At 39.5% G+C, this 22,731-nt stretch overlaps 1 protein-coding gene across 1 annotated transcript; it reads left to right on the forward strand.

Annotated features, from left to right (window-relative positions):
• The first annotated feature begins 881 nt into the window (after positions 1-881).
• On the forward strand, positions 882-22,476 carry fam171a1 (family with sequence similarity 171 member A1). Its single transcript, XM_062985498.1, has 8 exons — positions 882-1,133; positions 8,434-8,661; positions 10,354-10,446; positions 11,882-12,040; positions 13,517-13,693; positions 17,934-18,050; positions 18,324-18,438; positions 18,639-22,476. Exons 1-8 carry the CDS (start codon positions 1,025-1,027, stop codon positions 20,257-20,259), a joined length of 2,619 nt encoding a protein of 872 aa, XP_062841568.1. The 5' UTR covers positions 882-1,024; the 3' UTR covers positions 20,260-22,476.
• Positions 22,477-22,731: the final 255 nt, after the last annotated feature.

Genomic DNA, 22,731 nt, shown 5'->3' on the forward strand with positions numbered 1-22,731 from the left:
AGGGAGCCTTTAAAACCACTGCCCTTGTCCAAATGAATAGCGTTAATATGCAAAACTGACATTTGGCTTTAAAAGGTTTATGCTTTCCCAGGTTTCTGCACAGATAAATGTTCATGCAAATATAGTCTGAATCTATTATACTACACAATCTTTATTTTATACTATATGGAAGTAGTTGATTGTTGTAGCTTTTTGAGCTAAAACAAATACGAACATATTTTAAAAACCCTAATTTTTAAAAGATTTATTACCCCTTAAATGCTGTGAAACATACTCCACTACCGTATTACCATTAATATTTTTTATTTGACATTTTATCAGATTTACCTGATTGTACCGAATCACTGTAGAATCGACTCCACAGTTTTGGGACGTTGACAGTAAACCAGACCTTGATAGTAGAGAACAAACTCCAATGATTTTTTTGTTTTTGTTATGTGTTCTCGGTTCAAAAGGCGACTGAGGTTGTTTGGTATGATATACATAAAGACAGGAAACTTATTTATAATAGAAAAAACATGCACAAGCCGATAGTGCAACAAGATTCACTATATTTTGTTAATGCTACGATAGTAAGTGAATCAATCACTAACAAACACCCGAATATACACATTAAGGGTAATTTTTAATTCCAGATTCCTTTTTCTTGTTTGTGTATATCATTCTGATGTCAGCTATGTACTTGTTACCTAATAATTTATTTAATGTTGTATTTAAACAGCACACCTGTAGTCTACTGTGTGGAAGCGACTCCATAGAACAATGAATCGACTCTTAATTAAATCACTCTGAATCGACTCTTATTTTGGGATCGACTCATAGCCTCATTTGAATCTTTAACCCAGAGTTTTCGGGTGGTATTTACGGAGGATGATGAGCGGAGGTTTCGGGGATGAGCCGTAAAGGATATAATAAGAAAACACCCTGAATAATGGAAGGAAGAAACGCTGTGCAGAAGTATTTAGTGCAGTAGGATTGCTGAAGCTTTAATCAGACACATTTGTGTGTTTAATGAGAGATAATCATGCGCGGCTCGGAGATCAGCACCTCGGCTGTGATTGTGCTCTGTCTGTTAGGATGCAATGTCTGGAAAACAGGAACAGAAGCTCTGAGAGAGGATAGCGGCACTAAAGGTGAGTTAAACCTGCACTAGTGTAGTGAAATGTGGGCTCTGGGTCTGTAACAAAGGCAGTAAAAAGGTCAATCAGGGAACACACAGGCTGGCACGCTGCCCGCTGCTGGAGTTGACCGCGGGTCTTCATAACAAAGCTAGCTAGGTTGCTAACCTGCTGTCAACTTCTTCTACAACACTTCAGAATTACAGATAAACTGCTATTACGGGCTGTTCTTGGTTTGAAATCCTGAATTCGCATCATTTCCACGGTGTGTTTTTATTCAGCCCAAGTTTTTCTAAGTTGGCTTTGCTACCTTCTATCATCCTCTGTCTGAATGACTCGCATCCAGGGCTTGGAGTCGATTCCCTGAATTCAGGCTTTGAACAATACGAGCCGATTCCCAGTTTGATTCGTAAGAGAATTTCACTCAATACTCAGCTTTCATAAAAAAAAAAGGTTTTCCCCCTTAGTAACAGCTTCATCCTGATCAGGGTCGCTGTAGGTGAAAACTAGTAGAAGTAGGACAGAAATATAAACTGGATGGCCAGTCCATCAGAGGGAATCACAGTTTCCCCAAACACTTTGAGCATCTTTTTAGGGGCAGCTGTAGCCTAGTGGTTAAGGTACTGGACTAGTAATCAGAGGGTTGCCGGTTCAAGCCTCATCTCTGCCAGGTTGCAACTGTTGGGCCCTTGAGCAAGGCCCTTAACCCTCAATTGCTTAGACTGTATACTGTCACAACTGTAAGTTGCTGAAAATGTAAATGTAAATTTTTGGGAGCTGATTAAAGAACCTGAACAAAACCTACATGATAAACATGTGAAACGTATAGAAACCAAGTCGCTGTGCACCCACAGAGTGGGAAAGTAAACAACAGAATAGTAGCAGGTTCCTAAAATAAATTGTTCCTGATTTATACAATATATTGTAGTTTGGTTGATATGATATATACTGTCAGTCAATATAAATGTGTCCACCAGTATAGATTATATCTTGTGATATAGATAGATCTCTCTATAGATATATACAGCTCTACAAAATTGTGTTGCTCCTCTAAAGTATCATCAGCAAAAATGTTCCATATATTTCTACATGAGAAAGAACTGATATTTCATTTATACACGACTGTTATTCATTTCCTTTTCATCAACCACTTCATCCTGGTCAGGTTCCACCAGGAAACACTGGTTGCAAGGCAGGAATACACTGAACAAGGTTCAACCCATGACAAAAAAAAGCACAAAAAAACAATCATGTCTGTGTAGATACTTGACCGGCCGATAGCAGTTTACATTTACATTGATAATGAAGTAAGATGTCCATGAACTAATGAGTTCATGTCATTCAGTTCAAGTCATTTTCCCTCCTCCTACACACTCTAACAACTCGGGCAGGCTGCCTCACATCTGGATAAATCATTTTTTGAATAAAGAGAAAAGGCGGGCTTGTAGCGCTGCTCATTTATGTGTAGGACACATAAGGTATAACCTCAAGAACTCTGAAATGAATTGCATTTCTGCACACGGTTGTGCATCAGTTCCTTATGGCACATGCATTTTCTCACTTACAGTTGTCCTTGTTTACAGTTGCCCTTGTTTATCCTTTAGATGTAGCCAACACTGGGCATAAATGTGCTAATGTCAGCATGTGGCTTAGCATGCTTGTCTAGTCAAATGTTTGCAAATGGGTTTAGGCCTGCTGTGTGTTCTTTTTTAAAGACATGACTATCATTGGGGTTGGTTTTGTCGCTTTATAGTGTTACCGACATCTACTGTAGCCTTTCCAAAATCATGGCTTACCAGAAACATTGGTGTCATTTACACATGCAGGATTTCACATATGACACTTGATGGAATGTTAACAGTCACTGGATACACCAAATCTGGTCCAGTTTAGGATTAAAATTTGATTATCAGGCACTCAAAAAATAATTCCTTAGAACAACTCATTATGTGCTACCAGCAGCTTAGAGGATCAGCACGTTATAACAGCACTAATGCTGACAGCAAGGGCTTGAAGATGCCGACTGCTCCTTAATTATTTGCAAGTTTACTTAGGCCTCATAATGAACTACTTCTTACCTCCTACCAAAATCTACTTTCTGAAATCTGTTTACGTTTATATGCTTATCTTACTCTTCTGCATCACAGCCATCACTTCATTACGCTACTCTGTCTTTGATTAAATAAAGTACAGTATTAAAACTTGTTGATATGAAACTCTGTGATGCGTTTTGTATTGTGAACTTACTCTACAAGCTTGTATGTTATTGGTTAACCATCGACTAATGACGGTCAGTTATGAGTTAAAACAAATTGGCAAAATGTGCATCCTGAAGACCCAAACACACACACACAAACAAACATTTTAACCTCTGTCAACCTTCACTTTCTCTACTAACTGTTGAGGTAAATCAATAATATGGGCTTTTTCGGGACAGTGTGAGTGGTGCCACAGACACAGATCGGTCTTTCTTATCGCTAGAGGAAACAGGATCCTGTTTTTGTTTTAATATGCACACTGTCATTTGGGTTGAATATGATTTGGATTGGTATCTGCTGTATGAATTTAATCCGCTGTGTTAGAACAGGAACCTCCTATGATGCTTTAAAGTTTGTGTTAACACCAAAACATAACATTCAAACATAACAGCAGTTAATTTCCTGAAGGGATCAATAAAGTTTTATTTTATCTCAAAACAGTGGGCTTTGAAATGGACCTGGCTCTTCATTGGCGCTATAAGGGCTTCTCACTACATTTTGGAACGTAACTGCACGGATTCACTTTAATTCAACTATAAGATAGATGGGTGAGCACTATAAAATTTGTGCTGCAGAAAATGAAGATGGAACAGTGAATTGGAAAGACGATGTCAGCTTCTAGTACAGAACTGCAGCTTGATGTGTATGTTCGTGCTGTAGATTTATTCTTCTGCTTGCTCTCTCAGCTCTGCCTACTGCAATGCAGTACTGTGCAGGTTTTACTGTGATGAATTCACTAGCTCAGCTATTCCACCTTGAAAATAAGGTGCAGGACACGTCCCACTGCCACTCCCAGTCATGCATAGTTTTATTTGACATTTATTTCCTTGTTCTTGTAAACATTCTCTCATCATACAAAATGTACATTGTGTAGTTTTGAGCACATGCACCATGCACATGACTCTCGCTACAGTAGGAGATAAACAACCTCTTATTAATAAGTGATTAATAATGATTAGTGTCTTAAAAATCCTGGCCCAACTCCATCATACATTAGTGGGATAAACTGGAACATTAGTTGTAAGCTAGACCTTCTCATTCACTTCCTGTGCCTGACCTTACAAATGCTTGTTTGACTGAATAGGCACTGATACATTTTAAAAGCCTTTCCAGAAGATTGGAGGCTGTCAGGTGTCCATATACTTTAGAGCACATAATGTAGTCTGTATAAACTGACAATTTGAACTGAATTTCCTGAATCTGGCCAAGTGTGAACATGGAATAAGAAATTATGGGCAACAATAAAAAGGAATGGATCAGAGGAATAAATACACCAATCCATTGTGGGGTTTAACGTCCCCCTGTTTTTCCCAAGACATGGCCAACCATGTCTATCTGACTGGCTGATAGCACTACTGAGATTCAAGCTCGGACAGTGGAATAGACCGCTGCGCCACCCGAGTGCTCTGTGACTCCTACCCAATATAAATATGGTGCTCTTAATAAATGTTATTGTTGATGTCACACATTCTCAGACTAACAGTAATACTGCTCATCACTATAGTGAATGTAGCATAAAAAAGTATAAAGTGTCTATTCTCAGTTTCTCAGTACCCGTGCCATCCTGTTATTAAGGCTTTGTACAATGGAATCAGGAAGCTGCATGTACTGCAGGAGTTGAATAAAAATATTTGTCTCCTGTTTTAGGAGAGGTAGAAGGAGGGGTCCAAGAGGTATTTCCGTCTTAAGACAAAACAGCGAATGTATGGAGTCGATACTGAAGATGTTTCTCCAGGAAGTCAGAGAATGGAGGAGCTGCACAGGAAAGACAATCTAAGAAAAATGTAGCATTGTGTGCTGGGATTTAATACATCCCCACTGAGGAAAAAACACAATAGATCTGTCATAAAGGCTTGTAATGGGACTCAACACAGTTACGAGTAAATGTAGTCAGTATGGCTGTTTTTACCATTGTGTCAATGAATAAAATCTTCCCCCGGTAGGAAGGATACTAGTAAAGATGTTTCTGTGCTCTTTAGACCATTAAACTTTGACCCTTGGTTTTTGATTTCCCTGACACACAAACAGACCATTGTGGTGTGCTCGAACTTAGTTAGTTTGAATCTCTGCAGAGCCACAGAGCAAACCGTGTTTGAATAAGGAAAGGTAGGACAGGGTCTTTTCCCACTGACACAGCGATATTTGATCTCCGGGACTGTTCCGGGCTCCTGTGCGAGTTGGGGGGGGGGGGCACTTAAAGCTTAGCGTGGCTCTCTGTACATGGGAACCCAACACTGCCAGGTTATATAATAAGTGGCCGCAGATTGGAAACATGTCAGAGAGGGCGTGTGGTGATCTGACTTGCCCTAATTAAATCAGGGTTGTTTAAGTGGCAGAGAATTCACTATCGGGAATTAAGGGGGGGGTCCAGAAAAAAGTCAAGAACAGAATATAGCTGTATTCTTGTCCCCCAGTGGTCATCATATATTTATAATTACAGCGGTACCTTGAAACTCGCTGTCCGCTGGTTCTGGGAGTGGCGTTGAGTTTCAAGGTATGTTTTCCCATAAGGATGTATGGAAAATCTGTTAATGCGTTCCAAGATCCCGTGGAACTGCATATATTTTAGGTAAAATAATGAGATTGTTTTTGACACACACTGGAAATAAAACAAACATTATATAAAAACACTGAAATACAACTGAAAAACTGTTACAAATTAATGAAAAAAATACAATAAAACCTGCACCTAGACGAAGGGCTTCGAGTTTCAAAGATTTCAAGTTTAGGGGATGTTGAGTTTTAAGGTACCACTGTATTAGTATCTAATAAAAAAAAGTGTTATCAGTTTGTTCAGACTACAAAGCCTGCATAGTTACTGTAGACATGATGAGACAGGCACTCAATGTCTTAATGAACTGATGAGATGCTTCCTGGACCTGACATCTTCAGAATGAGCGAGAATGAGAGAGGTGAATGATTTTGTTAGGTAAACACAGCACCAACCATGATCCACCTGCACTGCACCTGTACTAACACACCACAGGTGCATGTCATGTCATGTCGGCGTTGCTCAACTGGTTGTTCATTGTGTTTAAGTGATATCAATTTATATATAAACAAATGTCAGGATAAAGACTGCCTGATGCTTGTTAGGAGCAGCGTGTTCCCTGGTGCGTGTCTTCATTTGGTTTTAGTGCCTATAAAAGATGTGCAAAAGCCACTTTGAATATTAATTAAAAATATTTTTAAATCTGGTACATCCAGCACAAAGCAATTCATTGGGTAATCAGGTGAATTGCTACTATTTACTCTAGTAATGGTGTTTAATACTGCAAGCTGTCATCTCTGCCTTTTCATTTACCTAAAAGCTTTCTATCATGTTTTAACAAGTCTGTTGGACTACAGGTAAATAAATAGAAGAAGCAGAGCTGTGCATTTTCTTTATGACTGTGAGAAACTACTAGAATTTAGGTTCACACAGTAGAGGGATTTAACCTCTGTAGCATTTACATCAGGGTATGATATAATACATCATAAATGTCTTCATTTTAATTGACCAGTGTAGACAGGCAGACAGTCTGACTCACTGATTCACCCGCTCACTGAGGGTTGCTGTTGGTCTGGCTTTTCCCGGAATCACTCGACCCAGTGCAGTAACTCATCCCAGACAGGACGCCAATCCATCACTGTATATTATATCTATTATTATTATGGTTAAAGTGTTATAGGACATGACAATATTAATAAATACTTAGAAAAAAGGAAGTAAATATCACAACAGAATATCACAAGCAAAGGTCAGCAGCCCAGTCGACCGTTACACACTGACCTAACACTGCATTTCTTTAAATATTATTTCACTACATAGCTATATTCATACTATTCATAGTAAATTCATAGTAAAGCGCATTTTACCATTGCTGTGTTTTCTTGGTATAAAAGCATGTGATAACACACTCCCTCTTGTTTTCTTTTACTCAATTCACTGAATGTAATTACGCCTGACAGCCAATCAGATACTGGAATTATCAGTGGATGTAAATATTTTAAGTAAATATCTGGTTTACAGTAATAGGCATGAATCAGTTCATGGGTACCAGAAGCAAATATAAACACAATACAGTGCTGCTATGCTTTATTAAAGGTAGAAACACACGACTGTTATAAACCATGTCAGACGTTTTTAAATCATGCCCAGACTCTCTAAACCTTCACACTTCAATGTTTATCTGGAACACAAGCTTCATTATAAATGTATCCACAGGAAGTGTGCGCTTCCCCATTACTTTCAAAACAAATCTAAAGTTTTCCTACAGGAAGGAAAATCCACCCATTGTTTTCACTGCATGTTGCTATTGGCTGATAAGTAGGAAATGAATGGGGTTATCTCTCTGGTGATTGGTGCTTGTCCATTAGTGGTCTGCTGATGAAGACAACAAATTACTTTGCTCCCTAGCTGTTCAGAGAAGGATCACATTGTGTACCTGCTTTAAGATTGGGACTTTTTGTTTTGTTTTATTGGATCTTCATTACAGACGACGTGGCGGAACACTCCTCTGTCAGTTTTTACAAGTAATGTATTCGTATGACTTTAGGGGAATGAAGGATTTTGGACTGATTAAATCTAAACTTTTAACAACTAATGAAAGGATTTGCAATTAAACCTAAACGTTTGATGCATACTTATTGGGCTAAACATGAACATAAACTTTATTTTAGATCATTTTGTAGTTTGGAATAATTGAGTAGTTTTAACTAATATCTCATATTGATTGCTGAGGCGTGCGGTGGATTGCTTTCCCATTCATGGTGCGTTACTGCATTGCGCTCAGTGATTCTTGGAAAACCGGACCTGCCTTCGAACCTGACCAGGATAACACACGCATTCACTGAACACTTTATTGGGTGCACCTAATGCTATGTACATTAGCTATAGTTACCACATGTACAACTTTATGCTGTAGGGTGGTGGTAAAATCTAAAAATAAAATAAAATCATAACTTTTGAGTGATGATAACAGGGTTTGGATTAGTGCGAGAGTAAGGACTTTTGTTTATATGTTTTTGTTTGCTTGATTTAGACTGTAACAATGTGCTTTGTGTTCTTTGTGCAGAAGTGGGATTGAAGGTCCATTTGAGCGATGCCAGTACCCATCAGCCCCTGTCCGATGCCACTGTAGAGCTCTTCGCCAATCACACATCCATTGCCAAGGAGATCTCCGGCGCAGACGGCAACATCTTTATCAGATTCCCCTATCGTCTCGGTGACCTGCTTGTTGTCACAGCGACCAGGCGGGGCTACGTGCCCAACTCCGTCCCATGGCAGCCAACCAGACTGCCTGGTAGGTTCCATATTTGCATGTTTCAGCGGGATGAGCTGTTCAGTCTCTTTGCTGCTGTGTAGTTGGAGGCTAATGGAGCACCAGCCTGAGCTCCCTGGAGAGAAGCAGGAAGGAGAGATGAAGAGAGAGAGGAGACGCTGATGGTAGAATATAGAACGCAAAGATCTGCCTACTAAGCAAGACTAAAAATAACCAGGGTATCCACGAGTCAATAAAAGGCTTCGACCGGACAGAAAGTGTCTGGAACAACTACCGTTTTATTTTATTTCAACAAGGAATTTAAATCAGCAGTGCCGCTCTGTAGCTTTCTAAACCTCATAAAGTTTGTGAACCCTGTGGAAATACCTTATTCGGAATTAATTACTCTGATCTCCATCTAAATTAAACAAACACTCCTTGTCTAACTTGTGTCGTGTGTGTTTTAAAGCCACGATCAGACTAGCAGTCGAGTAAACGCTTCCGTTTTATTTTATTTCAACAAGGAATTTAAATCAGCAGTGCCGCTCTGTAGCTTTCTAAACCTCATAAAGTTTGTGAACCCTGTGGAAATACCTTATTCGGAATTAATTACTCTGATCTCCATCTAAATTAAACAAACACTCCTTGTCTAACTTGTGTCGTGTGTGTTTTAAAGCCACGATCAGACTAGCAGTCGAGTAAACGCTTCCTGTTCATCAAGGGATTCTTACAAGAATCTTTAACATGTTTGAAAGAACACTCTATGCACTTTGTATTTGTTTTCCACTCAGAGACTCTATTTTTTTTAAACACATTGGTTAATCATTACCAGCCCATGCTGAAAAACTCTTAATTTAAAACCTCTTTTAGCAGCAATAACATTTTCTGTAACCGCTGATCAGACTTGCTCTAACAATGATGATTTAGAAGTCTTGAGTAGCCCTCTTTAGGTCATGCCACAGCATCTAAATTGATAATCCCAATAATAATTCTATTTATTTTCAATCCGTTTTGTTGTTTCTTTTTTTCATTTATGCATTGTAGTGATAAACTGGGCCTTGGCATAGCAGTGGTTCCCATCATCCTACATTTCTAAACTCCATTCTGAGTCATATCTTGTTCCATCTTCACAGACACACAAGTGTTTAAAGAGTCAACCTGTGACTCATAAAGTTTTATAAGGTGGGGGGATGACGAACCTTTTCATGCCAAGGCTCAGCTTATCTCGACTGTGCATTCAGGCCCATTAATACAAAAAAATTTATATTGATCATCATTTTAAATTTTAAATTCTAGTTTTCTTTTTCTTTCAAGTGCTCACACTTTATAATTGAGAAGCAATAGGAGTAAAACATTTCAGTAAAATTCCAATAAAATCATAATTTTTATGATGCACTAGGAACTGTCTTTGGTAAACAGTATACGAGGCTCTAAGTGAGTGTATAGAGGAGATTTAGTCAGTGTATAGAGGAATTTCAGAGAAATAAGAAGTCAATTAAGTGCCTTGTATACAAGAGTAAGAATTTAATATTGAATATTATGAGTTGGGATATTAAGGGTTGTAGAGAGTACAGTACAGAGTCATTTATTAATGTATGAATTATTTTCACTTAGAAAATGTCTTTTTAAGTAACTGTGTGTGTGTGTGTGTGTGTGTGTGTGTGTGTGTGTGTGTGTGTGTGTGTGTGTGTGTGTGTGTGTGTGTGTGTGTGTGTGTGTGTGTGAATGTTTCAGTTTTCTCCTCACTAAGTCTGAATCTGCTGCCTGAGAGAGCTGCTACTTTGATGGTGTATGATGACGTAGTTCAGATAATCTCAGGATACCAAGGTAATAAACTGTCTGAGATAGTGATTGACTACGTCTAATCACATTTCCTGGCCTTTAAAGGAAAATGTGATGTGCTTCTTATACGTTTTCTGTTTTAATGTTTCACCTAATTCACACTGGAAGCATCACGCAAATGTGACGTTTCATTTCAGTCGGGTTGCGGGTTCTTTACTTGGGGCTGCTGTAATGTTATCACTGTACTTACAAACAGTCAGCATGTTTTTGTTCATTTTGTTTCCCAAGAGTGTGAGTCGTGCATTTTGCAGTTTACCAAATATATGGTGAAAAAATATTGCCCCGGTTTTATACACAACACACACAGTGTGGGCTAATTTTACCCTAAACTGGCTTAGTGCATCTAGCCCTGTGTGTGAGTGTGTTACCCTGACCTCGAGGGCAACACAATGAAATAAAGGGGAAGAGCAGGGAGGAGGGGAAATAACCACTAAAACAGGGAGGAGGAGAAGAACAAAGTCCTCCTTGGGGATTACTCTAATAGACCGATGAAGAGATGACCGTTTTGGCTTGAATGGCAGATGGCATTATGGGTAGCCCCCGTGCTTCGGAGTGGTCCGCCGGTGCTACACTAGGCACTAGGTCTTTAGGCACTGCCGCCAAAGTAATTGCTTCAGGATTGATTATCCGTTCATCACTGAGCTTTAACAGCATGTAACATTTAACCCAGATTCATTCATTCAAGTAAAATCTCCAGCATGTGGAGCGTGCGGGTGCAGGGTCATGTTTTGGAGGGTTGTACCGTGAGGAACGGGAGACGCAGAATGTAAGGGAAAAACGATTTGCTGTCATGTCTGTGGAATGCAGATCTCTTGCAATGGAAACTGGATGACATCATCACTCTAGAGTGCTGTACAAGAGGACCCCGTCTCTGTAATTTACAGACCTACATGATTCAGATGGAGTTGGGAAGAGGATGAGGATTGGCAAGGGCTATTAAAGGATTAATAATCCTGCATGTTTCAACCCAGTCAATCTCCACATCTGAAGCATAGTTTTAATTAGCAGAACTAAGAATTGTGTAGTTTTCCAAATACACTGGGTCTTACTGAGGTGCTTAGTTAATAAATGTTTTTTATAATGCTGGTGTGGCTGATGAGAAAAAAAAAACAAGTGTAGACTGTAGTCTTTTTGGAGCTTCTTTCTTTTATAGAGCTTCTTTCCAACACACTGAAGTAGTATTATTGCATAATAACCTTTCAATGAGCTCAATGTTTACACTACACCCTGTGTCAGTAACTAACACTCAAAACTAAACCAGAATTTGCTGCCAAAATGAACACTAGCCAGGAGAATACATTGTGCCAAGTGTAAAGATCGGTGAAGAATAAATGAATGCTCTGGGTCTTCTATCTGTGCACTTCTCACTTTGTTCGGCCTCTACATTGTAAACAACGCTTTGTGTGTTTTGTGTATTAAGGATCAAAGCTGCAGCCCTGGGTTCAATTCCAAAGACGAGCTCTGAGTCTACCTCCTAACGCCACCTACACCAACCTGACCGCCTTCCTCACCGTCACTCACTCAGAGCAAGACACACAGCACTTCCCTTACCTGCAGGGCCTCCGTGCCAACAGCACAGGTAACACACACACACACACACATTCATACCCCATACAGCAGAGGAAAAAAAGAGGTTGGCTGTGGGACTTTTTGTTATTCACAGAAAATGATCATTTATTTTGTTTACTCTCACATGAGATGAAAAGTCAATTTGCATTACAGGCTTTAAATGATGCTGTTTATGATGTCACCATGTTTAGATGTGTTGTATGAGTGAAAATAAAAAAGTTAGTCTGTTGTTGTGATTGTGTAATGTGTTCTTTTTGTGTAAGTTCAATTATTTTTTTTACACCACTGTGTGTGAGAAGATACAGACAGTAGTGCAACAAGTTCCAGGTTTCAGTGCAGCTCTAGTGTGCACATTGTACATGATGCAAACTTGTTTTTTAATTTGACAAGCCAATCACATTTCGTTGGGTCCTGGCGCCAAGTAATGACAGCAGTTAAAGCAAGCAGTGTCCAAATCGCATGTAGTGCATTGTAAATAGTAAACATTGTTTATATAAGTTTGAGCATGTGATGTGGGTTTTACTTCTCTGGGGTTTGGGGTGGGATTTTAGTGGACTAAACCATTCTTGATTTCAGTGTCAGTTATAGCCAACTTTTCCAACAACTTTCCCCAGACAGTTACACTTGTTAAAAGAATGAATGATGATACTGACCTACAAATTATGTTCTGTCTCCTTCTGTCTTGTTTTTCTGTTCCTTCTGATTTTTTTGGCCGCTTTTTCCAGTCACTAGGTGGTTTCAGCCATCCTCCTTTTTGGACGTTAGCCAGTCATGTCTGATAGCATCGCTGAGATTCGAACTCTGGATTCCCAGATCTCAGTGGTAGTGGGCTAGTGTACTTTATTACTGCACCACCCAAGCATACTTATTATATAATATTTTCAATTTATAATGTATTAAATATTCTTCTTATTATGTATTCGTGTATATATGTATTCTTATTATGTGATCGTATAATAGTTTAACCTAAATGAGCTTCTGAGGAGCAGATCACCTCCCACCAATCAGACAAAGCCAATAATTTCTGTGTAGATGTCCAGCCTGTTAAGATCTCAGTGTTTTATTTAATCACAAGTTACTATTTTTGTCCATATCAAGCAGCTATACTGTTTTTTTTTTAGAAGTAATGATTTTATAATTAATAACAGTAATAATAGATGTTATAGAAGGCTCCCTGTTGTCTGGTGTAGGTCCATAAAGAGTAACGGTAAGTCATACATTTTTAAATGCTATCAGATGTGGATCAGCTGTCATACATGATCTATTTTACCCACTTAACAGCTGTAGTGTTGTTGGTGGACTGGCTGGGGCATATAGACTTAGATTCTAGGATGTGGCATCATCTGAATTACTATAGTACACCTGTGAGCAACAGGCTGTAACACCTTGGTAATTTTTTGAACTTTGGGCTTTACAGTCCAGTTTGTTGACTGACTTATTTTTTTCGCTCTCCACCCCTTTTTGCCCCCCCCTTCTCAAATAGTAGGGAGTGACCACAGGTTTGAGCTGACTCCTGTATCTGCCATCAGCGTCCAACTCCTGGGCAGCGATGGGGCGGCGCTTCAGGTCAGTGAGCCAATCAGTGTTGGCATTCCTCTCCCTGCTAATAGCGGTCTGAAGGAAAATGACCACATTCCCGCATGGAGGTTTGATCCCAAAATCGGTGAGTTTAAGACACACTTACTCACACACACACACAGCCAGAGACTATAAGGACTTGCTTGCAGGTTTCCTGTGTTTGTTTATGTGTGTGAAGGTGTGTGTATGTAAAAAGAGAGAAAAAGAGCGTAACACTTCAGTCTGCACATTTCCTGTTCCTTTGTCCACTAATCAGGCGGATAAGTTTAAAAGCTTTAAGTCTGTAAGAAGGATTTTAATGTTTGTATAACACTGATATAAAGATGGTATTGATGTTTTGGATGTGGAATGAGGAGGTCGGACAGGTCGTGAGGAAGTACTGTGAACATCATTTGAATGGTGCTTTGAAGGCTGGGGGAACTCCCCCTTCATTCTCGGTGCGTCTTGTGTTGGCAGCTAGATTCAGTAGCAGTAAGGTATTGGCAGTTAGGTATGGTGACACACTGTCACTCCACAAAACTAGTTGCTAAGCTAGTGATTACAAACGGCATGTTAGATGGTGAAACCGAGAATATGCAAACAAAAATATGTAAACTTAATAAATTTTCTTAAATACATAAGAAGAGCATCACTGACTGACTTTTTTCCATTCATACTTTTTTGCATTCATTCTCCAAACTTCCTGCATTAGATTTTATTATTAAATTTAATTAAAAAATATATAAAATTATTAAATAATATTCTGTACTTTTGAATCTGGTCACTTTAACAGATTTGTGTTATTTTGCACTGGATTAAAGAAAAAAAACCATTTGCATGAAAACCCTTGTGACTTGGCTCTGATTAGGAAAGTGTTTCTCTGCATTGTTTGATCTTTAAGTATTATTAAAGTATTACAAAGATTTTCCTTTGAACAAAGATTAATAAGTGGATTTGAAGTAGTGGTTCATTATTATGTATATTACTATAATATATATGTATGTATATGTATATATTATTATTATTATTATTATTATATGCACTATTGTTTAGAATAAAATGAATAAATTGGCAGTTTATTGGGTAGGTTTTTGGTCATATAGTAAATTTTCAACCTATCATATTTTTAGAAAAGCTTTAATGACTAATAAACACCTCAAATCAGGAATTATATTTAAAAAATGTAGAGAACAGTTGCAGAAATACCTCAATTTAAGCCTAAATAATTCCGCTTTATTGAGTTAGCTCAGCGTGTGTTACAGCCCTCTGGTAGTTTCATATGCAAAGTTCTCTTTTAGAGCTGCGGCAGGCTGCATGGTGTTGTGATGACAATATGTTAAATGGTTTAACCTCAGCGTTTGCATCACTAGTTTTGCAGAATCGAATTATTGAGTTATGTGTAGCACTGCTGGGCAATTCCTCACTGTTGGTTTTCTGATCCCTGCTAAAGCTTTTGGGTAGAGTTTAGGTCAAGATTCCTTTCAGCCCAGTCAACTTTTTCATCCCTAAACTGTTGCCACACAGATGAAAGCACTTAATTGTATGCTGTAGTGTAAAAAGCTGGAACTTTATGTTTAAGCAGGTTGCTTTTTTAATGGCATCCATCAAACCAGTTTCATTTCTTAGGTTGCTAGATAGTGAAGACTGACGCAGTTGACCAATGCAAAAGGTTTACTTATTTAAAAATTACTCACCTTTATATTATGGAGAAAAAAAAAAAAAAGTATAAAATGATTAATAAATAAACTTAATGCATTTTATCAGTTAACAGTAAAGTTTGTGAGCTTATTGGTTTGTAGCTGACTCGTCACTCCTAGAGGTTTCAGTGTCCCTGTAACAGTGTAGTGACCCATTCTATAGTCTATGAGATTGCTTCACTTTATGCAGTTAACAACAATGGGTGTGGCTGAATAAATCAGATCCAGATCTGTTGGGGAAAAAAGTAGAAGAGAAATGTGGTCAAAGTTGACAGCAGGGCTCTTGTGAAATGCTGGACTGCTTTATTAGACAGTATCTTAGCAGCCTGGAATAAACAGTAGTAAAACAGAAAGGGGTGGAAAACTTGTTTTGTGTTTAGAGAGGCTTTGAGATCTGGGTCAGTCTGCCACGTGCAAGGAACACTTTAATGCGCTGAGTTTAAGTCATGGCACAGTGTGGAGGTCAGACTCAGTATGTGTTTGTGGGTATTTATCTTGGTGGGTGTTTCATTTTTGGATTCATGCGCAGGTTTTTGTTCATAGGAAAATGCCAAGGGTATCAGATTACAGCCTGTTGATCCAGATGCTGACATGTACTTGAATTGCAGGCCAATGTGACTAACGTAGCACAATTGCTTGTGATTACAGTGTCAGTTTTGTGACATTGGTGCTTTTGTCCAGCTGGGCGTTGCTTTGTCTGGTTTACTCTGATCCCTGAAGCCAAACCATACAGTATTTCATACGGGATTGTGTTTTTATATGCAGGCATGCCCATGTATGGAAACAAAGAATGGTGAACGTAGTGCATTCTGGTCATGAGTTTCTATATTTAGCCTGAAGTGTTGTCATCTGTAAGGGATCTTAATAATAAACCAATAAACAACTAAAACTAGTTCCTTTGTTTGAAGGGGGTTGGGGGCAGTAATCATTACATTTACAGCCACAAAAACATTAAAGGGGTGGGGAGGGTAAATTAAAAATATATATATGTAATGAGTGAATTACTTTTTGGCTTTAAAAATATGCAGATTTTATGGCTGAAAAAAGAATTTAATGCAGCATTTTATTTTTTTTTTCGATTAAAAATCTCTGAAGGCATCTTTCATAAAAAGAAGGATAAAGAAAACCACTTTATTCTCTGCTGATGGATACTGTGTCTAAAACGAAAAATAAAAGCCAAAAACTTGGAGGTAAATTGGTGGTGCTTCTGATCCTTCTGTAATTGAATTATTTAATTGTTGATAGTAATAAATAAAGTGACCCAATGTGCGTTTAGGTCCGTAAGCAATCGTGCCTTTTCCTATTTAGGAGTTCCATCAGACTTGTAATGGAGTGGAGCAGTAAATCAGATCTTAAACAGGTTAATGAATGATGTGGTAGCATTGTGTGAGTGGAGACTTCTAAATTGGATTGATGGAGGGCTGTTTGTTTGTTTATGCTTGCTCTGTCCTTATTTTCATTTTTCTGCAGAATTGTTTTGACATTGCAAATGTTCAGTGAAAAATCAATGAATTTTTCAGCATCATTCTGTGTGTGCGTGAGTGCGTGAGTGCGTCTGTGAATAGAATTTGCTGAGTAGGTGCAGGTGAAGTCACGATCAATAACAGTGGACTGTGGTAGCAAAACAGGAAGTGTTCCACATCAATTCACTTATTCACTATAGAATCACAAACAGTCAAAAGTTTATATACACTTGTATTGGACATTCATGTCATGTTCTTGTGGTTTTATTGTTATTGCAGCTGTTTTTGCTAAGACTAAATAATTAATTCACATATTTGTTTTTAACTTTTAAATTTATTGTGGATTTTTTAGATTTAAAAATTTGCATACAGCCAGATTATTTATTTGGTTGTGCTGAAAGTAACATTTGTTTCCTTGTTAGTGTTTAGGATTGACTGTAGTTGGTAACCACTCTGTGCCCATATAAATGAATGCACACATTAATGAAAGACGTTACTTCTACGCTTTACATTTACTCTTACTACTCTTATGTTAAGAGAACGTTTGTCTGTGTGGTCAAATGTAATTCAAGAACCACTAAACAACAGGTCTGCTCTACATGAAAAGCTGCTTGAACACAGCTGATACTGTCCACAGTAAAGTGAGATTAGCATCATGGCTGTTGTTTTTACAGCCCAATAACATGACCGCCACCTAGTGGTCTCTTTTATTACTTCTAATTACTTTCCTTTTCCAGAAAGTTAGGACTGTATGCACATGTTATGAGTATGTGGATACAGGGTGCTGGAAGAGATGTTTCAAAAAGGGGGAAAGGAAGGAACTGAATGTAAAAGTGTAAATCAGCGCAATACAAATGACGCCCAAACATACACAGCAGAACCTAAACAAATAGCCCAAACAGGCAGAAAGTTCATGGTAGCAATGTTAACAACATAAACTTAATCTTAGTGCTGGAGAATCGAACCCTCACTGCTTACAATTATCAAAAACATGTATCAGACACATGGTGCAGGGAGGACTCTCCATTATCAGTTATCATCTCTATGTTAATACCGATGATTTTGGAATGATGGTCAGGCATTGTAAAGCTGCTCCCTTGCTCAACATTCTCTTTTTGAACACAGATGTTTCAAAATACATGTGGCTAATGTAGATAATATTTGTCTCTGCATGTTGTGTGTGTAGGAGCCTGGTTGAAGAGCAGTTTGGGGTCTGTTCAGAAAGAAGGAGGTGAGCTAATACTCACCTATATCGCCCCTCAACTTGGTTACTGGGTGGCAGCCATGTCTCCAATAAACACAGGTAACAAAACCTTCTTTTTTGCTTTTTTTTTGGTGTAGATGTAATGTTTAGAGATGAAAGTTTGGACATATGATTCCAAAAACACCACACCAACAGTGAAATGTGGCAGTAGAAGCCTAACGGTACTGGGGTATTAGATATCCTTGAAATTTAAGTGTAAAGGCTAAAAGTCTTAAATCCAAAGGTCTCCAGAACTTAAGCAATAGTTTATAATAGATTAACTGATTAAATGTTATTTAAAATCCCTCATTTCTTTTTGTGTGACTATTGCAGGTCCTGTGGTTGAGAAGGACATCAGCAGGTACCACACAGTGTTCCTGTTGGCCATACTGGGAGGCATGGCCCTTATCCTGCTCTTCCTCCTCTGTCTTCTGCTATGTTACTGCAGGTAAGTGTGTGTGTGTGTGTGTGTGTGTTACCATTCGTTCATTTAATTTACTTTTATTAAGTTGTCTGAGACAGGGAGTGCTGATAAATTTTCTGATACAGCACATCATTGATGTAAAAAGCTCAAGTAGCACCAGCTTCAACAACCCAGCTCTGTCATTTTTAGCAAATGCTGTTTCTTTTCGATTTCTGTGTTATCAGGAGAAAGTGTTCACGCCCCCGACGAGCTCACCAAAAGTACAGTCTATCCTCAGCTTTGGACAGCTCCAAACGTGACCAGGCTACGTCCATGTCCAATCTCAACCTGATCAGCGAGACCCAGCTGGACCCTGTGGTGGCTGAACCAGACCTCCACACACCCATGCTGATGGCTGTCCCTCACCGCTCGTCCACCACCGAGCTGGTGTTGTCTCAGGATGAATTTGGTAGCCGGTCCCAGCGCGAGTACCGCCGCAGCTACAACTCCGTCATCTCGTCGGTCGTCCACCCTCTTCACGCCTCTGTTTCGTCCTCATCCCCCTATCCTCTACATCACACTGTCTCAGCTGGCCGTCTGTCTTCAGAAAGCAAGGCCAGTCCACGGAATCGCTGCCTCTCGCAGGCTACGACCGTGGCCACCGCTTCTCCAGACAGGGACCTGGGAGTGGAGCATCGTCCATCTGACTACATGCTCTCACGCTCAGTGGATCAGCTGGAGCGCCCGGCTCTGCTGCCCCGCCCTGGTGAGTTGATCTGCTGTACCTCAGAGCTTCAGGTGAGCCATGGAGGAGCTAGCTACCAGAAAGGCCGACCCACTTTACTTATCCCAGCCCATTATATGCGGCTACCCGGGACACACCCGCTGTCTGGTCAAGCGCTGCTGCTTCAGTCGGATGAGCGCAGCGAGCTTGAGAGCATTCAGGCAGAACTTAATGCATCGCATCAGCTGCAAGCAGATACAGGACAGGGAGAAAGTGAAGTAGGGGTGGAGAAGAGCAAAGAAGGACCGAGGGACGCAGGAGGGACTGCAAATGACTGGACTTTACAGACAGCCGCTCTCCCCGAAGCTTTGTCTATTCCAACCTCGCTAAGCAATCCAGGGCTTGGGGTGGTGCAGATGAACGGAGAAGATCAACTACTTGCTGAAAAAACATTAATGAAGCTGAGAGGCGGAAAGCCGCTGGCACACCCACGAGCTTGGTTTGTTTCGCTGGACGGCCGTTCAAATGCGCACATCCGCCATTCCTACATTGACCTGCAGAGGGCAGGCCACGGTGTCGGTTCTGCAGGCAGCAATGACGCTAGTCTGGACTCGGGGGTAGACGTCAGTGATGTCACGCCAGGACGCAGGGGGAAGGTTAAACATAAAGCACAGGTTGTGTCACCCGCTGTAGCAAGCACACCGCTCGTATTTGTAGATAATAACAATGCCAAAGCTAGCGCTAGCGATAACTCTGTAGAGATTGTCAATAAGCCCCAGACTCCAGTCTGCAGCCCAGAGGACAATTCACTCACACCTTCATTGCCCAACACTAAAGTTGAGGAAGAATGCTTAGAGCCTTCTTCACCTCCTTTGCTCCCCACCCCTCCTGTTCCATCATCTCCTCCTCTTCCTTCCCCTCCCCCTCTCCCAGACCCCACATTGTTAGAGGACGGGGATGAAAGAGTTGATGATGATACATTTTTGAGGAACGAGCATGCCCTGGCACAACTTAAGCTTCCCTCAAGCAACAGTGCCCCTGATGGTTTAGCCGTGCCCGACGACAACGGGGAGGAAGAGAACAAGAAGAGTCCCTGGCAGAAACGTGAGGAGAGGCCACTACTTGCCTTTAACCTCAAATAACTCCTGACATTTAAGGTTATTCGCCTGTGGATTTTCCTTTTGAATGAAGGCACCTGGTTCTGCCTACCTTACGTAACAAGCTGAAGCACAGACGTTTGTATCAGACCCGTAACAGCTTTAAGCATCACCTCTGAGTCTGTGAATGAGGAACTTGATTGTGTAGGGACAAAGTGACTTCCATAAGCAAGCAAAAAAGCACTCCTTAAACACATTTATGCACAACAGCTACGCCTTTTTAAGCAAACTGAACTTAAACAGCCGTTGTATGAAGGTGAAATGTGTAGCTTTATGAACTGCTGCTGATCAGGTAAGCAATTGGCTCTTCGGTTGACAGCATATGGGCACTGTGACTCATCAACTGTACTAGATACAGCCGTTTATATTCATCCGTTGTGGTTCAGAACTTGGGAGAACTCATTTATGAATCACTGATATGTCTTTCATGACTTAACGAAATGATTTATTAAATAATTAAATAATCACAAATTTTCACTAAAGTCTGGATAGGGTCAGCATCCAACATCTGCTTTTTTGTTTTGCACTGAAGCTACAAGCCTAGCTAGCAAATAGCTTAAGTCTCTTACTCTATGTACCCACACACACACACAGAGGGGGCAGAAAATGTATACACACTTGTGTACTATCCCTAACGACGTTCTCTTGATTTAACACCCCTGTACTTAACACCCAAGAATTTGGTGTATCGTAGATGGCAGTGCTACTTGAAGATATTAAAATGGCATGCTCAGCAATCCCAGTCCAATGGATAAGGCACTGGCCTCCTAAGCCAGAGAGTGTGGGTTCGAGTCCCATCTGGGGTGTTTAGAAAGCAGATACCTTCTCAGCAATCCCACTAGACACTTTGGCCAACGTTGCTTAAGCAGTAGTTTGCCGTAATCAGAAGTGTCTGGACGCTTATAATAAACACTTTGAGCACCTGTTATAACTGTAGAAGTCAAAAGTGACTTATATATTCATGCGATGATGTCTGTATAAATAAATTTAGTATTACAGTATTTATACAGGCTTTTTTTGTTAAAGTGGGTATACATTCTGGCCCTTATGTATGTGTATATGTTTTAAGTTTTGCTTATTTTAATCGAATTTTAATTTTAACTAGAGACACATTAGAGCCTGAGTAGTATCTGAATAATATTTGACCCATAATGCATTTAAGATCTTAATCTTTTTATTATTTGAGTAAAATAATTCAAATGCAGTATTTTTCCATCCACTCCATATTTATAGTGTCACTATTACTGTTACATAGTACACAGCTTCTTGTTCTTTACACTTGCAGGCCCATAATGCGACACACACAGCTATGCATTGCTTTAAATACTGGAATTTGGAAGCTTGTTATGCATTTCTTTGCTATTGTATTTACTGTAACTTTAAATGCAATTTAATGCATTTTGATGAACTTATGTTATTTTATAGACACACATCAATTGCTACCTGTTTCAAGTGCCTATGTAGCAAATGCGTTAAAATCACAATCCTAACCACTTCTTTTACATCACGTGACGTATCCACGGCTGAAGCCAGAAGTTTACCTACACTTGTAAGTCACATGTCTTGGGACTGTCTTGGGATTTTAATTTCTGCAGCTGTTTGTTTTCTTTAACTGAAACTTACTTTTCTCCTAAAAACATAAAGTTCCATTTTTTTATAATTAATTTTTTAATGTGGCGATTTGTTGGGTAAAAAAATAAAGCTATAAAGATTGTGTACTTTAAAGAGAAGTCTGTCCACCACAGTTCAAACGAAAACCTCTATAACAGACGATGATACAAGTGTATGTAAACTTTTGACCCTCATTGTGTTCATTTTTTATTTCTGTATTGTAATGTAAGTCTTACATACTATTGTATGTGTGTATCTGTGTTAGAGAGAGAGAGAGAGAGAGAGAGAGTGCACACAGTTGTTTTGTACTTGTAAAATGTGAGGAGTGTGTCTGCAAAAGCCTGTGTATTTTTTTTTTCATTTGTGTGTGTGTGTGACATGAGCATTTTTTGTGTGTTTGAAAGTTTGTATGCGATTGCATTTTTATTTTATAGATGCTACATGTGTTGTTGATGTAGCTCTTGACTAAATGCAGTGTGTTTGATAGCATTTATGACTGTGACTTAACCACTCTGCAATCATTACATGTATCCGTCCCAAAAACTTTGAATGTCTGGACTTTTTTTCGTGTATGTTATAATTGAGATCAGTTATCCACAATAAAAAAATGAATATACTGAGAGTTTTATTTAATGCTTATGCTTAACTACACATTGCAAATGTCTCATTCACTTACATTTTCTGCATTTGGCAGACACTTTTTTCCCGAAGCGACTTACAGCACTGTTAGGACAGTATATTGTCTAAGCAATTAAGGGTTAAGGGTTAAGGGCCTTGCTTAAGGGCCCAACAGTGACAACCTGGCAGTGGTGGGACTAAGAATCTCACGAAATCAGTCAGTGTGAA

The sequence above is a fragment of the Trichomycterus rosablanca genome, chromosome 23, assembly GCF_030014385.1.
Source record: "Trichomycterus rosablanca isolate fTriRos1 chromosome 23, fTriRos1.hap1, whole genome shotgun sequence".
Classification (NCBI taxonomy): domain Eukaryota; kingdom Metazoa; phylum Chordata; class Actinopteri; order Siluriformes; family Trichomycteridae; genus Trichomycterus; species Trichomycterus rosablanca.